Raw genomic sequence first — 16,893 nt, forward strand, 5'->3', positions numbered from 1 at the left:
GCCATCCTGGTGGGTATGAAGTGGTGTCTCATTGTGGCTTTGATTTGCATTTCCCTAGTGACTAATGTTGAACCTGTTTCGTGTGCATGTTGGCCATTTGTGTATCTTAGAGAAATATCTACTCAAATTTGTAGCCCAGTTTAAAATTGGATTACTTGAAGTGTAAGAGTTGTTAATATTTTTTAAACAGTTTATTCTTAATATTTACAGTTTCTGGGGGGGCACACTCCAACCTTATGTGGGTTTTGCTGAACATTATCAGATCATTGGGCAAAATAATAGTCTCTAGGCAATTAACGTTGTTTGTTTATTTTCGCTTGCATTAGAGAGTAACTCAGACATCTCCTCTACAAGTACCTAACCTGTCTTGGATGCACCACCAGTCATACCTCATGCAGCCTTCAGTGAGTGTTCAGAAGTGGGCAAAAGCCAAAGAGGCAATTTGATGTAAAGAAAAACAGTGGGATTTGATGAAATGAGATAAGGGTGTGAGTTCTGGCTCAGTCGCTTGTGTAACCCAGGTGTTTGACCTTAAATTCTGTGAGTTTGCTATTCTTAGACAAGGATCCCTCCAGATTGATGGGCAGTGCCTGTTCCTGCTACATAGCTGGGTCGTTGCTCACCTATCATTTCCCAGGACTTTTAAATGTCTGTCTTCAGTGGTTCTGGTAGCCATGAATCACCACTTCAGGCAGCCTCATAGGATGCTGCCAACTAACCCTGTCCTTTGTTGCTGCTTCTAGGGTTCAGTTCTGACACCAGGAATGGATCATCCTATTTCTCTCCAGCCTGCCTCCATGATGGGACCTCTTACCCAGCAACTGGGCCACCTCTCGCTCAGCAGCACGGGCACAGTAAAGCAGGATATTTTTTTATTATAAAGAATACCTATGTAGTACTCTTAGGTTTAAATACTCTTGAATAAGGATGGGAATCACTTCAGTGTCATCGAGGGCACACTCAGAAAAGGCGATAAACTAAAAAGATAATAATCCGTGAGCTAGGAATACAGCCATTCTGCTGTTTAGCTCATTCATTTTAACTGATTCCTACTCATGCAACTAAATAAATGGTGTTTCTACCTACATATTAGTTTATCTAGTTCATACACTTTCCTAGAAGTCTTTATCAAAGTAGTAACAGGAAGAACGGGTGAAGCTCATTAGTTTTCTTGTAGGTCGGATGCATTCTGATTTGTTCAGGAGGGCTTAAAGCAGAGAAGGCGTTGAGAAAAAGCAGAAGACAGGAAAGAGGAGGAAAAGGTAGTCATGTACGTAGAAGCCTCTCTAAGCCAGTGTACTTTAGAGTCACCTGAAGTGCTTTTAAAAAGCACAATTAGGACAATTAAATTAGAATCTCTGGGGACAGAACAATAGGCACTGGTAGTTTTTACAGCTCCCCAGGTGCTTTAAATGTAGCCAAGAATCACTGCTCTAAGCCTATTGTTGTATCTCATTCCAGTATATGCCAACAGCTGCAGCTATGCAAGGAGCGTACATCTCCCAGTACACCCCTGTGCCTTCTTCCAGTGTTTCAGTTGAGGTAAGAGCTTTATAATCTCTTTGGATTGAAGATTGGAAAATGAACAGAGGCAGATTTTCCCCTGATCAAAATCTTCCTCTCACAGTGATGCTGATTCTGTGTTCACAAATAGCTGGTAGGGATGTGAAGAATGTAGGAAGGAAAGACTTAGTTTGTATCTTTGAATGAGGCCCTTCCTCTCATTTGGCAGACGGTAGTTAATCCCAGGATGCTGGCTTGTATCGACTAGTGGGTCCTGGGAAGAGGATGGGTTGCCCTAAACGTTGGGGAAGTGATGCTCTGAGTGTGCGTGTGTGTTTGTGTGTGTGTGTGTGTGTGTGTGTGTGTGTGTGCACTCACACAGGTGTGTGGGAATGGGTTGGTTGGGGAGGACATGCAACTTAGCTAGGCTGCTTCAGTGGGAGGTGAGGAAGGGATGCACAAGGTGACTCTCCTGCCTTGGCTGTGGTACAGGAGAGCGGCAGCCAGCAAAATCAAGTGACGGTGGATGCTCCCTCAGACCATGGGGTCTATTCTTTCCAGTTCAACAAGTAACAGTGGTAAGAAATCACATACTGAGGGGCGGGGTGGGCTGAGCAGCCTGAAATCAGACTCTCATGTTTGTCGTTCCCCCTCCCTACCCTCTCTGGCTTATGCCTCCTTTAGGATTTCCCTCCTCATCTTTGTTGAGTATATAAATGAATTCTTGGAGATGCTGATGCTCCAGACTCCAGAGGGCTGACCAGGAATACAGCCCCTCTGTGGGCCCAGCTGAGGACTAACACTTGGTCATCGGTTTTCACAGGCCTGGGCCTGGAAAAAGAAGTCTCTGCACTCCTGCCCTCTGCTCTTCCTCCACTCCTGGTGGAGCCTGGAGGAACTGTCACTTTTTGTGTGTGCTACAGTCGAGGAGACCAAAAAGACTTCTTTTATTTTGTGAAGAAAGTTTTATGTTTTGTTTTAAACTGCAATATACTCTTTCCCTACCCCAAAGAGACACGGTGCCTGGAGCTTGTTCTCATCTTTATGAAAAACAGTTTTTGATGTGTTGGACTTATTTGGGAAGGCTTTTTAAACAAATTATTTTCTTAAAAGAAAAGAAAAAGGTGTGGTGCTAGGACACGGATGGAGTCCTACTGCGGGCCCTACTTACTGAGTTTAGTTATGGACCTTTTGGTGGGGGTGTAAGAAAACATGCAGACTTTTAAAGTTTTGTTTTATAAAGCTCTTAGATCACACATCCCATCTCTTCTTCACATACATTTTATGCCTTCTTTCTCTCATCCAGAGTGTTCTTTTTCTCTTTTCCATACAGCAGAACCTGCCTACTTTGCCTCTTTAAGTTTTTAGTTTTGTGAATTTCTTTTTTGAATGAAATTTCATATGGAATTTTGGGGGGCTGGGCAAGGAACAAGGTAGAACACTAAGCAGGCAGTGGAAGTGGCTTTTCCTCCCTCTGACCTGCCACATCCTAGGAGGAAAGACTAGACTTTGCCCTCCGGAAGCAGAGATGTGACCTAGGCTCACTAAGGAGACAATCCCACAGCCTTAGGAAGCCATCCTTGATCCAAATTCGGATGAAGACTAGGTTTTCCCTGGCGAGTTCCAGAGGAGTGGACCTACTGACTTCTGACTAACTCTTCTCACTGCCGAGGCCAACACCACACCCTCTGAGAAAATGTCTTCCCCTGTTACAGCTTTTCAGGAATACCTGCTTTTCTGCTTCCTAGAGGATCTTTTCTGCCCTGGGTCTCAGGTCCCCTCTCTTCCCTATCTCACATCGTTGCTGTGCTCAGGGCCTTTGCATTTGTGACCTTGCTGAATCCATTTAGGTTTCTTCCCCACCACGGACAATCAGCTGCTTTACCTCTAGACCAGCGATTCTCAAAGAGGTGGTTTTGTCGCCTAGAGGCCGTTAGGCAATCTCTGGAGACATTTTTGGTTGTCGCGCCTGGGGGTGGGGCTGTGTGCTACTGGCAGCTAGTGGCTGGAGACCAGGGATTCTGCTAAACACCCTGCAGGACACAGCAGAGCCCCAACTCCCCCAGCAGAGAATTGTCTGGCTCAAAATGTCAGTAGTACCAAGGTTAGGAAACCTTGATGTAGACAGTGTCATCCCTGCCTCCTGTACCAGAGGACTTGGTAAATTCCCATCCCCACCCTGGACGCACGGTGCCTTTTGACACTCAGGCAGCTAGTTGAGAGGGACAGAACTGAGGTTCTTGAATTTTCCCCAGGCTTTGAGCTGTCCTTGAAAGGCTTGTGCCATGTGCACACACACATCCAGAGGGATAGAGGTGGGGACTGTTCCGTGTGTGTGTGCCGTGAAGGGGCGAGAAAGGACAAAGCTCTTTGTAACTGTCCAGAGCAACCTGCCCTAGTGTGTTTGGGCCCCTTTTCCAGGCAATCAGGACATCAGAAATAATCTTCCTGCTTGTGGAAGGACAGCAGGGAGCTGGGATAGAAAAGGGCCATAAACCCCATCTCACTATTTACAAGGTCAGGAGTCCTTCAAAAAAAGGCTATAATTTGCTCTTCAACTCCATCACCTTCTGCAAGACCTGACTGTGCACACGGAGACAGATAGGAGGAAGCCTTTGTCCATCTTCTAGGAAATAAGATCCTGCACCTGTCTCTTCCCAGTCACTCCCTTCTGCACTGAAAGGAGAGTTCTGCTCCCCTTCACTTCAAGGTCAGGTGCCTTTCCACCAATCAGACAGAAAGCCAGATGATGGAGAATGGAGAAACAGGTGTTCAGTAGGCTGGCTGTAGGGAGAGGAAGGAGATGCTGCTGGGCGGGAAGAAGCTGTATTATCAGTTGTTGTACCTAGAGCTTGGGCCTAGCTTTCCCTCCCCTCCACCCATCCCAGAGTTGAGAGTCCTAATGCTCCCTCCCCACAGAGTGTCCTTTTGTACATCCTGGGGTTAAGGGAGTAGGGGTAGGGGACAATAGGTAGGATGTGAAGTATAAAGGATAAAATTGCCACTATTCATTTTCTCACGGGTACTTCCAACCTCAGGAAGGGTTTATCTGATGTAAAACAGCCCCAAACCGAGTAACTTTGTAGAAGGTTTTGCCTGGGCAGGTATCTCTTGTTTCTGAGTCTCTACTCCTTAGTCAAGGAAAATACACCATATGTTTCTTGTCAGTGGCCTTGAAGAAAAGGAGAAAAATCTGGAATCCTGTTCATTTAATTAATAGTAGTTTAGGGGAGCCTTGCTTTGCTAGGAGGCTTAGTGAAATGAGGGCCTTTCATGTGTACAAACTGTTGATGTCACTGCTGCCCTCCTCTGCCTCCCAGAATTCCTGGTTCTGTCTACTTTCTCTGTATTTAAATGTTTAAATGGCTGTAATTTTGCTTTGTTTTGTTTTAAAATTCTGAAGTTACCTTTTGTGTGTTCTCATGTGAATCTGCTTAATGGATTTTATTAATGGGTGTTTCTGGTTTGGGAAGGTTTGGGCATGGGAAGTGACGGAGAGCCTGAAGTTATTTTTGTAATGGTTAATGGCATCGTGGAATTTTGTTTGGGCCTTTTTGGGTTACACTCATGATACTTTTTGCCTAATTGTTAGTTCATTTCTAACAGTTCATAACATGGGTGAGTGATTGGAAAAAGGAGACAAGGAATGAGGGATACTTTTTCTCCCATGAAATAGCCCCATTGGTGGCAGTGGTGGCAGAGGAATTGTAGGGGGAGCCTTCAAGCTCACAGCCTAGGGCTGGGCTCTTTAAACACTATGCTAGTGTTTTCTGAATCCTGTATTCATGGAGCCAGGTCATAACTCTCTCTGTACTTCATATCTCACCCCCACTCATTACAGATGCTCATAACATTCTTAAAATATTTTAGTACTTTGTATTTTTCTCTTTTCAGTCAAATAGAACATACTAGATCCCTTTCTCAGATGATACAATCCTTTACTAGCCTCAGAGCCTGCCCATCCCATCTCATGCGGTGTTATTACTGCTCCTCTCTCGCTCTGAGATGATACTCAGCCCCGAGGCTGATTAGAGTTTTTGGAGGAGGGTGTGGGTCGAGGTTAGGGAAGGTGTGGGAATGATGATGGGGAGAGATGTTATTTTTAAAGTGTGTTTTTAACCAAAGGATTTGAAGAGTGGTCTAGACTAGGAAGCCTGGTGACTCTGAAGAGGTAATAAATAGCCCTTGTCAGTAATAGATGGGGGTAGTAGGGGGACATGACTTGCACTCGGTGTGAGGACTGTGCTGCTCTACTGACCATCCTGGATTGGGCCACCTCAGCCCAGTTCGTCTTCTTTCCTAACTTACTGATCAGTGAGCTCATTCAGCCCCGTCATGCCTGCCTGCATTGCTTATTCCCTGATGCTTCAGTGTCTACCGTTTGGGGACCTACATGTGGGTTGTTACTTTGCTCCACAAAGGTGAGGTGAGAGGCCTTGCTGGAATGGAATGTTGCAGGGATCCCCACAGAATCATCTTCTAGGGAAAAAAAAAAAAATCATTGCTGTTCTCTTATGCACGTTCTCTTAGGGCAATAAACTTGGGTCAGTGATCAGATCTAAACTTGTCCTCAGGCTCTGCTAGACCAGCTTCATTCAGAGAAGAGGGTGGGTATTATGAAAGCTAGTCTGTAAGGGCTAGGTCTTAAACCTTGGGCCTTGTCACACTGGTCCTTCCTGAGTCCCTCTTAAACCAACTACTACATTTCTATGCTACCTGCATTTTAGGTCTTTCCAAGCGTTAGCAGATCCCTCATTTACTCAGCTTTTACTCCTTCCTTTCGTAGGAGGGTCTTCCTCCAACAGCTGAGATGGGCCTGAGAGCTCTATCACCCTTGTCGTCTTTGCTGAATTCTGCTGCATCTCCCTAGGGGTGGTCCCCACATGACTGTAGTAATGAGAAAGCTAGGTGCCCTCTCACCCCAGTTACCACTGCTCCTTCTCCCTGGCATGTCCACGTCTGTTTTGAATGAATCTTCATTCTCCAGGTGTGTCCCAGAACTTTCTTGTCTTTGTTAAAGACCTACCTCACAGTTTCACAATTCAGCAGGGGCACCTGGTTCACTTCTTTCCTTCCTTTACTCTGTCCTTGCCTTCATGAGGGTTAGGAAGATGGGGGCTACAAAGGTCTCGTGATCAATTGCAAAATCTCTTGGTTATTTGTTTCTGGAATGTCTTCTTTGAGATTTTGACCTCCTTTATCACCCTAGACTAGTGTGAACTCTTCAGTTAGGTCTTGCTGTGGTATGCCAGGAGGATAGGCTGAGTAATGAGTGCTTAGAATATTAATTAATGCTTGGGAGCCACCCCCAGGAACACCAACATGGGAGCAGAGCTCAGAACTTGAGAGGATAAGAGTTTGCCAGTGGCTGCCATGAGCTGAGAAGTAAACATGCACCAGAGAGGGCATCTGGGATTTTTATAGGGCTGAAAGCAGAGATGCTCCTTCTCCACCTATTCCAGTTAGTTTAGAGGGTCACCAAAACAAAACTTCCAGCCTGGGGTGTGATAAGCTTTCCTAGCCTGAGTAAAGAAAAGTTCTTGCCCCATTACTGGTGTCCACATCCCCCAACACACACATTTTTGTTCGGGTGGCAAGTGCTCTCTAGCATGCACTTATCACCTTGGACAGGAAATAAGTTTAATTTATACTCAAAACACATTTTTTCTTTATCCAGAAGTTTCCAGTTTTATACTCTTGCCACGTCTGTGCCAATGCTACCCATTCTTCTGACTCTTGGTATTCACTTGGTCCTTCCCTACAATTGGGTAGAACTTTGTCTTATTTCAACTTTTGAAATAAAACACAGAAGTCTACTTCGTGGTGTCTTATCCATGATTGGAAGCTGGGAAGGTGGTGATGAGCACATATATTTGCTATAATGGGAACATAGGTGGCAGCTTAGGAAGCCAAGGCCATGTCTCACAAGGCAGGAACTAGGGACACTTGAATCCTTTGTTGTAGCACCTCAGCCAGGAGCACCTGTTCCACCCACACAAGCACAAATTCTGCTTTGGATGCCTCTTGCACAGGAAGGGCCACGCTTGGAGGTTCAGAGATAAACTTTGAAGTTTAGAGGCATATTTCTCCCCGGCCTGTGGTCTCCTACATCAAACCAGTCGTACTCACCCTAACACCCAGCCTTCACCTTTAGGCAAGTATGAAAACCTATGTTGAAGGAAGATAAATACAGACTCTTTTGAATCTCTATCAAATGTGGTTTTTATTCAACTGACAAGCACTTTTCTACAGCTGCACTTGTGGAACATCACATGGCAAAAACAGGAGTTTTTTTCTCTAGACTTTTTTTTCCTTTTTTTACCTTATTAAAAATGAGATTGGTCCTAAAAATATAGAAAGAAATAAATTTAAATTCACAAAAAACTGTACATTATCAAAAAGTCACTAAAACACCACATTTGGTTATATAAAAAGTCAAGTCCCTTTTGTTGTAAAAGGAACGTGGAAATTTGTTGGTGTTGATGGTGTGGTTTCTTCCTGTTACCAGACTGATAGGGGAGGGGAAACAAAGGGGTAGGGGTGGGTTTTATTTACTTTTTTAACTTGCCTTCCCTACCAAATACTCTTATTTGTCAAAAAGAGAAAATCCACCTAGCTCAAGGGGCAGTGAAGATGAGGAAAGAAAAGTGAGAAACGGCCCCTTTGGTCATGCCCTCCCCCCCGCCCCCCATCAACCCTCACTTCAAATTGAGGCTAGGACTCCACCCACCCCACCTTAAGAGTGCCTGGTCCCTAGGGAAAGAGATGGAGCTGGGAGAGGAACACAGAACAGGAACAATCAAGATTTCACTCCCCCGTCCACCTAACCTCCAACAGTAGAATTAATCTGGAACATTTTATAGCAGGGTAAGACTGCCGTGGGGAAAAGAAGAGCCCCCAACTACAACAGTTCCAAATGTCTGACTAACACAAAGTTTGTTACAGCTCAGTTATTTAGATAAAATATAAATATTTATGCATAATATAAAGTCAATTCAAATATTCTTCAATCCACCTCTTATTTAAAAGCAAAAAAAAAAATCTCAAATAAAATTAAAAGTTCTGAGGTTTATCTGACAGAAAAGGCGACTTTAGAAATAGGCTATGGGGGAGAAGGGGCATAAAGGAATAAGAAAGGGGCTGCCCCGGGACCTGTACTGCCCCCTCACCCCCTTCAGTGGCTATTCAGTGCTGCCAGAAGCACAAGGAATGCTCCCCTCACCTGGCACCCCTCTCCCACCAATGGAACACTTCTTGGATGCCTCAGCGCTCTGCTTGGGCCAGCCAGCAGCCACCTCCCCAGTGCAAGTACCCGTAATCTCTGATGGGAGGGGCTCTGCTGAGCAGGAAAGCAGGGGCCAGGGGCCCATGGCTATAGCTGGGAGTTAGCAGCTTTCCTCTCACAGGTTGGGGCTTAACTTGGGCACAGTCACATGTAGGGCAGTGGTGGACCCAGAACCTCTCCTCCCTACTCTCCTGTGTTCTGGGGTCTCTGCTACTGGGGAAGGGGTCCCAGGATATGAAGTAGATAAGGGAAGGAAAGCACTACTAAACCCACAGAAGCTCATGGGATTAGGAAGAGATCCAGTTCTACTCCTCTCCCTGCAAAAGCTTAAGACTCAGAGCTACTGAAAGGAGAGGGAGTTCCTGCTGAAAGATTGCACAGTTTGAAGAGGCTGGAACAGAAATGACTGGGAGAGAGGGGAGAGACACAGCCTTGTACCCAGAAAAACTGTTCCTGTGGTTTCCCAAAGACAAAGTGATGGTGTGAAACAATGGGAAAGGTGTTTCAATGGTTGGAAACAATGGGAAACAGATACTTGGGGGAAAAACTGAATGGATGCCACCAAACAAAACAGGGGCACAATCACAGCATCCTCTCACTCACTCACTCTCTCACACACACACACACCTCTCTCTCTCTCAGGCCAGTCGATTGCTACCTGGCCTCCATCTTGGGGGTGTGCCCAAACTCAGCAGTAGTTGTCCCTGAGGAGTTCCCAAGAAGGAGGTTTGGGTAAGAGGTGGGGAAGGAGGCTGGAAGGCCCAGGGTTCAGGGTGCCTCCCTGCCGTCTCCCCAGTTTGCTAAGTTTCAGAAAAGGCTAGAAACTCAGCATTTGAGGAGTATCCAACATTATAGAGGGACTAGCTATTGGCAGGAAGATGAGGACAGAGAGAAAGACAGGGACCTCTGAACTTCTTTTTCCTTTGAAGGGAAAAAAGATTTGGGGGAAAAGGATGGAGGAACCCGTACACAACAGTTTTACATTATTGGATGAGAGAAAATCTGAAAAGGGGGCGGGGGGGAGGGATTGAGAGAGAGAAAGTGAAAAGCAGGGGAGGGACTGAACATGGAAGCAGCATGTTCAGGGCCCGGTGTCCGGCTCGACACACTTGGGAGTTAAGTCCACTTTACTGGCCGTCACTGCGGGTCCACACACAGTACAGAGTGTTTCTTGGTTTCACACATTCACTAGAACTATTGCTATTGTTAAATAGCCCCAGAATGCTGGGGCACGAACAGGGAAGGTGAGAAAGCTGGGAGGAGGAAGTAGGGGCTTCTTTCATCCTCCTCCTCTTTTTTAATTAGGAAATAAAACAGAAAGGAAAAATTATTTTTTCTTTTTTTTTTTTTTGGCTTTCAGTCCAGAAGGACCTCATCTCTGCCCCTCTTATGTGAGGAACAAGAGGAGGAAAGGAAGAAAGGGGTGTAGGGATAAGAAGATGTAGGGCGCTGCCAAAGGTAGGGTCAAAAATCAGGGTTCTACCTCTGACTCAAGTCTGGACCCAGGGCAGCATCAGCAGGTGAGAATGGCAGGGTCTGTCTGTTTGGAGGGCAGAGAGCAATGCCACAAGGTGACTCCCCACCTCCCTTGCCTCACAGATTGGCCTGTTTTCCCTGATAAAACTCCTCCCAGCGGCTCTCGAAGAAGCGACGCATGATGTGCCCAGCCTTGCCCACTTCAGAGTCATCCTCATTGAATGTCTGGCAGTTGTCAAAGACCAGAAGTGCATCAGCCGCAAACTCCTCTGAGCTGGTGTACCTGGGCAGGGGTGGAGACAGACCTGTGAGCTGGGTACAAGTTACGGCCGTAACAGAAGAGCCGGGACAGTTACTGAAGTCTACTTACCCTCCCCGGAGCAGCCGCTCCCGCATGGTGGAAAAATCCATAGGGTTTTTGATGATGCGCCGGTACCCACTCACCAATCGTGGGTTCACAGGCTCCAGGAAAGGCCAGGCTGCATCATGGGACTCCATCTCCATCAAGATAATCCTATTAAGAAAGACAGTGATGACTGCACTCTCAGGAAGCAAACACACTGACCCCTCCCAGCCCTTTACCGTGGCAAAGATAGAGCCAGTTGTCCCCAGAATTCACTCAACTCACTCGCAAAACGTGAGATCACTGTGGTGGTTCCGCATGGAGAGCCGCCGCCGCTTTGAGGGGGACTGTCCTCCTTCTGAGCACCGAGGCACTGCCGGGCTTTCTCGGCCCCTCGACAGCAGCCGGCGCCGGCAGCTATCACCCTCTGGGAAGTTCAGCACGTAACTACTTTTCCGCTTCTGGCCTCGTTTTGGGAAACCTGGCCTCTGAGTCAATTCTCCCTCTACCTGCTGAAGATAAGAAAAAGGTAAGATCAGCAACAGCTGGAGATGTACTCTGCTTGCCCTTCACTTTATTACAATCCCAACTTGTCTAAGTGTGACTGAGGCTTCACAATACTTTCATGCGTAAGCCAGCATGTGAATTTATTCACATAACCCAGTAAGACAGGTGAAAGGGAAAGTATAATCATTCCCATTTTATAAGGAAAGTAAAAACAAGTAAGGTTATAGAATTTAAGTGACTTGTCCAAAGAAGGATCAGAACTCAGGTCTCCTAGCACTTAGTCTGGAGCCCTTTCCCAGGAGAGACTGAGGCATGATAAGAATGATATCTGTAGGACTGGTGGTAAATGGGATGAGAAAGAAAATCTCTGACTTTTGCTTGGGAGTGGAATGAGAGGGAGCAGAAGCCTTACCTGGGCCAAACAGACAGCACAGAACCAGTCTCCTTCTGGGACAGCCTCCATCTTGGGCCGAAGGCAGTAAATATGGCAGCCACGGTCACACCCATCACAAAGTAGAAGAAACTCATCGTTGTCACCCTTCCGGCAGACTAGACAGGTCTGGACCAAGGTTGTGAGGAGGCAGAGTGAGCCCTCAAGCCTCTGCCTGCCACTGACCCCACCCACGCCAGCTGGCCATCTTGTCAGCTCCCCCAGGCTCTCCAGGCCTCTTACCACTTTGTTGACAGACTTCTCCCAGGCAATGGACCTCTCCAGCTGGCCCAGGCACAAGCAGACCTGGGCCGCGCTCCAGCACCGCTCTAGCGTTTGGCGCCAGGCTCTAATGCGAGGGGTGATCTCATATGATCTGGAGGGAGAAAGTGGTGATCTGGGGATGAGGAGCAGGGTCCATTAAATTTATCCCTTCTCCGCAAGACCAAGAAGGGGGGAGCCACTCACATCTCTGTAGTGGCACACTGTGGGGCACTACTGGGCGTGCCGATCAGGGCCTTCTCCAGCACAACCTCATGAGCTGGCCATAGGGGCTCCCGCAGGTACCGCCGCTCCACATTCTGCTCCAGGGCAGCAAGTCGCATCACTGCCAGGTCCAGGGGGTTGGTAGTTTTACGCTGGGGTGCCAGTCCTTCCTTGCCTCGACCCCGCCAGGTGATATCCTCCTGGGAGTCAGGTAGATGCTCACAGTAGGCCAAGTCTTCACGAGTAGAGTCTGGGCTGGGACGTGTCCAGCCCTGCAGGTGGGAGAGAGGAATAAAACTCATTATAAAGAAAGAACATTAAGCATAGAAAATGATGTGAACCATTTAGGGTCACGGGAGGTCACTTGTGAAGTGGGAACCCCAAGTTTTCCCTAACAGGGTACAGGAGATTAACACCCTCTCGTCAACAACCCCCTACCCAGTGCCAGCCCAAGTGTACCCGAATCTGCAGATCAGACAGGATAACCCGCTGTTCCAGCTCCTCTACCCACTGAAGCACGGCCAAGTCTGTCTCATATGTCTTCTCTTTGGGGGACCAGCTCATGATCCCTTCTTGAAAGGCAAGTAGCTGACTAGGCTCAAAGATAGGGTCTGAGAAGACAGAAGGCAGAGGGAAAAGCCCATCAGGCTATTTCGTTGTCCACAGCAGCAGCTCAACGTTTACCTGGGCTCTGCAGCTCAGGCTGGTTACGCATCTACCTTACCAGTTGAGGGCCGTAGGCAGACTTCCTGTAAGAAGTCCCTGTGCTTGTTTAGGTGTTTGTGAAGTGCCTTCTCTCGGATGCCTCGGGGGTGCAGGGCCTTGAGCATGGCATCCAATGTCTCAGGATCTCGGATCCACCACCAGCCCGAGCGCATCTCTGTGAAGACAGTTTATGTGTGTGGGGTGGGGAGTGGGAACCAGCTGTGAATCACATGGTCCACATCTGATGCCACTCCTACCTATATCTCACCCCATTCCACCCCTAAGTCACTCACCAGGGGGGACGGGCTGGGCTGTCAGCTGGGTTAGGTAACGCTGCTCCATCTGTTTGAAGAACTTACTGGGAGGTCTCCCTCTCCGTTTTGGCTGTCCCATCCCTGTGGGGCTCTGTGGTGTTTCTCTAGGGTCTCCTCCTCGCCTTTTAGGAGTCACGCCCAGCAAGGGGGTGGAAGAGAGCTGCACTGGAGAATAGGGGTTGGCAGCACTGGGTCTACTCACCTGTGAATGACGAAACATAAGGTGATGAGGGTGTTTTCATGTTGACAGGACCCCAGTGGCCCCATCCCTTCCCCCCAACTTAAGCAACAGCCCACAGCCAGGCAACAGGGCCTGTGGCAAGATGAAGATAAGTGCATACCACTAATTCTGGCTACTTACTGGCTTGGAGGAGGCAGGTAGCTGAGGGGAAGGAGTGGGCTGGTCCTCAGAAACTGCAGGGGGTGGTGTAGGGGCAGCACTGCAGGGCATCTGGGCTGAGAAGTTAAACCAGGGAGCTTGAGAATCGGGGCTGGCTTCTCTCTCGTCAGGTTCTGGCTCCTCCGGGGGCCGTGATGGCATTGGGTCCAGTTTTCCGGGGCTGCTATCAGGTGTGAGGACTGAGCTACTGAGCAGGGAGCCATGGCTCTGAGTCTGGCTCAGCCAAGACAGGAAGGCTGACTGGCTGAGGTCGTGCTGGCTCTGACCCAGAGACAAAGGGGAGCCCTCTGGCTCTAGGAACCCATTATGGGAGTGAGGATGGGACTGAAGCTGGGGCTGGGGCTGGGCATGAGCCTGAAGCTGAGGATGGGGCTGAGTCTCGGGCTGAAGCTGGACCTGCAGCTGTTCTGAACCTTGACTCTTGACAGGAGATTTCAAGTGCCTAGGTTGCACAGACCCAGGCTTAGTTTTCCGAGGTCGGCCTCGGGCCCGGGCAGGAGAACTGGCAGAGGTGCTGGAGCCAGCTAACTCCCTCTTCAGAGAGAAGGAGGCTGGGCTGGGTGTTGAATGGGTTGCCACTTTTAAGGAGTCAGTTTCCTGCTTTATCACATCCTCAGGAACTGTAAAGAAAAATGAAGAGCATAACACATACACAGATATAAGGGGAAAGAAAGAGGGTGTACAAACACAGGACATATACTTTCTTTTTCTCTTGGACTTCATACCCCCCTTTTGGAGACTGCACTGGGAAAAGCTTATATGCCAATGAGCACAGTATCTGGAAAAGAAACACTATGCTCCCAAGTAATCATCATCAGCATAATCATAAGCTAACATTTATTGAGAACCAGCTATAAGTTAAGCATTATTCTAAGAGCATTAACTCATTTTAATCCTCTCAATAGCCCTATGACGTATACATTCTATTATTAACTCCATTTTACAAATGAAAAAACTAAAGCATACAGCTGGTAAGTGGCAGAGCAGGTAGGTAGGCAGTCCTACTCCAGAGCCTGTGCTCTTAACCACACTGTGCTATACTGATTCTCATACAATGAAAGAAGCCCAAGACAACTAGGTAGAGGAAAAGGAATCATTTAACTTTTGTTAGACAGGACTCAATTCAGGGTCCTACAACACACCTACCTAAGCTCCCCTCTGTTCCTTCCACAAAGATACCAGTCAAATAGGGCAACACCCAGTAGTTGCGTCTGTAGCGGTCCTGACCCAAGGAGACTGCCCGAAGCATCTGGGATGAGTGAAGCAGCTTTTTGCGAAAGAAGAGCTGACGCTGGGTAGGCAGTGGAAAAGGAAGATGAATGAAAAACACACTTCCAGGGACTGGAAGTCCAGCTTCAGTCCCAGTGGTGACTTCATCCAGTATATGGGAGAAGGGCAATGGCTCTCAGCTTCCCTATAAAATTGATACCATCTGGGCCCTACTCATAAGGAATCAATTCTCACCCAGCCCCTATCTCCAGCTCCTGGGAGGTTAGAAGCACAATACCTTGCTGAGTTTTTCTATCTGGCGCTCTAGCTCTGGGATGCTAGATGCTATGACATCAACCTGGAGAAGAAACAAGTAGACACCAAGAGAAAGGGAATCATCAGATTCAAGCAAAAGAAATAATCTGTTTTCCAACTCCCACTTTCCTTGGTCTGGGCTAGTACCTCTCCATCTCTTCGACCCCTACGGCCATGGACAGCAGCTGTAGTCTCCTCCTCTTCTTCCTCTTCCATGCCACTGGTCTCCTCCATGATCCGAGAACTGCGCCTCCGCCCCAGGCCTTCCTCCGGCCCCTGCAGCTCTACCTCAGGTCGCCCAGTTCGCTTGGCCAAAGCAGTTTTCAATCTTGACGTAGACAGATTAAGGGAAACCGTGGTGAGGAACATGATACCACCACAAAAGGAACACCGTGAATCTAAGCAATCCCAGGCCCTGGGGTAAGGTCCCAACCCCAGAGGAGGGGCTGAGGACACTGAGTTCCAAGCAAAAGTCCTGGCTACGCTTCACTCTTTCCCCCTTCTCTCCTCTGTCCTGTCCATACCTCCGGAGCCGGCCTTCAACAATCCACTTGTTTTTCCTGTAGCTGGACATACTCTCCAGAGTCTTGTCAATCTCACTGCAGGGGAACAGGGAATGGGATTTTGAGGGAGAAGTGGCAGCACATACACAAAAGAAGGGAGGCTCAAGGGTAAAGGGAGTTTCATCCTAGAGCCTAGATTGGATGAACGGCAGAGGAAGGCTTGGATTCTCCCAGGGAAGAAAATTAGATTCAGTCCTAAGTCACACCAGCATGTCCAGAGCATAGCAGTGGACACACATCGCCGAGGATTTCTAAATGGCTAACCCCCTCCCCCATCCCATTCTGACCAAGGCACACAATAACCATCCCCACCCCTGCCCCTCACTTGATGATGAGGGTGGAGCCATTGAGCTCATGCACAAGGAAGGCCAGGACAGCAGCCTTCTGCTGGGGCGGCTGGGCTTGAAAAGGCTGGGTGCGCAGGCTGTCGCAGAGGGCTGGCTCCACTCCATACGCCATGAGGAAGCAGCGCAGGATCTCAGACACATTGTCTCTTGTTAGTGGGATCTCGGACACCTTCTCCCCCAAGATCTTTAAGGACTGTTTGGAGGAGAGCATGATAGGAGTTAAGAGAGATAGAGGAACAACTCAAGTTGGGTGAATCTGGAGCAGGAAAATACAATAGAACTACGGGGTTAAGATAGGAAAAGAAGAAAAGAATGAAAGTTGATAGGACAGATGAGAGAAGGAAAAGGACAGGTGCAAAAGAAAAGGAGCAAATTAAAGGAAAATGAACAAAGTAAGCAGAGGGAGGTCAGAAAGAAAAAGAAATAGAAGAGAAAAAAATATATGGAAAACAGAAACAGGAAGAAACTACAGATCTTCCTCCACTTGTCCCTGGAGAGAATGACAAGAGTCAGGACCTAAAACCTTAAAGCAGTGAGTAGAAGTAACCTAGGAGAAGATGCAATAAATTACCAGAAGGGCTAGCATGTAGTATATAGATCTTCCTCAACTTATGATGAGGTAATGTCCCAATAAACCTATCGTAAATTGAAAATATTGTAAGTTGAAAATGCATTTAGGGCTTCCCTGGTGGCGCAGTGGTTGAGAGTCTGCCTGCCGATGCAGGGGACACGGGTTCGTGCCCTGGTCCGGGAAGATCCCACATGCCGCGGAGCGGCTGGGCCCGTGAGCCATGGCCGCTGAGCCTGCGCGTCCGGAGCCTGTGCTCCACAACGGGAGAGGACACAACAGTGAGAGGCCCACGTACCAAAAAAAAAAAAAAAAAAAAAATGCATTTAATACACCTAATCTACAGAACATGATAGCTTAGCCAACCCTACCTTAAACATGCGCAGAACATTTAAATTAGCCTAGAGTTGGGCAAAATCATCTAACGCAAAGCCATTTTATA

At 47.8% G+C, this 16,893-nt stretch overlaps 2 protein-coding genes across 17 annotated transcripts in view; one reads left to right on the forward strand and one right to left on the reverse strand.

The window, feature by feature from the left end:
* The window catches only part of RBMS2 (RNA binding motif single stranded interacting protein 2), a 103,683-nt gene extending 95,711 nt beyond the window's left edge, over nt 1-7,972 (forward strand). For 6 of the 8 annotated variants that reach the window (XM_027106707.1, XM_027106704.1, XM_027106706.1 and 3 more), the window contains 5 exons: nt 327-404; nt 744-854; nt 1,462-1,542; nt 1,996-2,081; nt 2,188-7,319. In XM_027106707.1, the coding sequence (XP_026962508.1) occupies nt 327-404; nt 744-854; nt 1,462-1,542; nt 1,996-2,076 (351 nt within the window). In that variant the 3' untranslated portion in view covers nt 2,077-2,081; nt 2,188-7,319. Of the gene's footprint in view, nt 1-326; nt 405-743; nt 855-1,461; nt 1,543-1,995; nt 2,082-2,187; nt 7,320-7,467 lie in introns of those variants that run through there. The other 2 variants (XM_027106703.1, XM_027106702.1) reach the window with 2 other exon arrangements.
* Nucleotides 7,710-16,893, reverse strand: part of BAZ2A (bromodomain adjacent to zinc finger domain 2A) — a 34,419-nt gene continuing 25,235 nt past the window's right edge. For all 9 annotated transcript variants that reach the window (XM_027106693.1, XM_027106692.1, XM_027106690.1 and 6 more), the window contains 15 exons: nt 15,862-16,076; nt 15,498-15,572; nt 15,121-15,301; nt 14,957-15,016; nt 14,596-14,740; nt 13,411-14,069; nt 13,029-13,251; nt 12,755-12,910; nt 12,490-12,641; nt 12,013-12,302; nt 11,788-11,920; nt 11,527-11,673; nt 10,893-11,119; nt 10,635-10,778; nt 7,710-10,547 (listed from right to left, as the gene is read on the reverse strand). In XM_027106693.1, the coding sequence (XP_026962494.1) occupies nt 10,382-10,547; nt 10,635-10,778; nt 10,893-11,119; nt 11,527-11,673; nt 11,788-11,920; nt 12,013-12,302; nt 12,490-12,641; nt 12,755-12,910; nt 13,029-13,251; nt 13,411-14,069; nt 14,596-14,740; nt 14,957-15,016; nt 15,121-15,301; nt 15,498-15,572; nt 15,862-16,076 (2,973 nt within the window). In that variant the 3' untranslated portion in view covers nt 7,710-10,381. The remainder of the gene's footprint in view (nt 10,548-10,634; nt 10,779-10,892; nt 11,120-11,526; nt 11,674-11,787; nt 11,921-12,012; nt 12,303-12,489; nt 12,642-12,754; nt 12,911-13,028; nt 13,252-13,410; nt 14,070-14,595; nt 14,741-14,956; nt 15,017-15,120; nt 15,302-15,497; nt 15,573-15,861; nt 16,077-16,893) is intronic.

This window comes from Aethalodelphis obliquidens, unplaced genomic scaffold (genome assembly GCF_003676395.1).
Source record: "Aethalodelphis obliquidens isolate GAN/ISIS:26980383/991018 unplaced genomic scaffold, ASM367639v1 scaffold8, whole genome shotgun sequence".
In the NCBI taxonomy this organism is placed as follows: domain Eukaryota; kingdom Metazoa; phylum Chordata; class Mammalia; order Artiodactyla; family Delphinidae; genus Aethalodelphis; species Aethalodelphis obliquidens.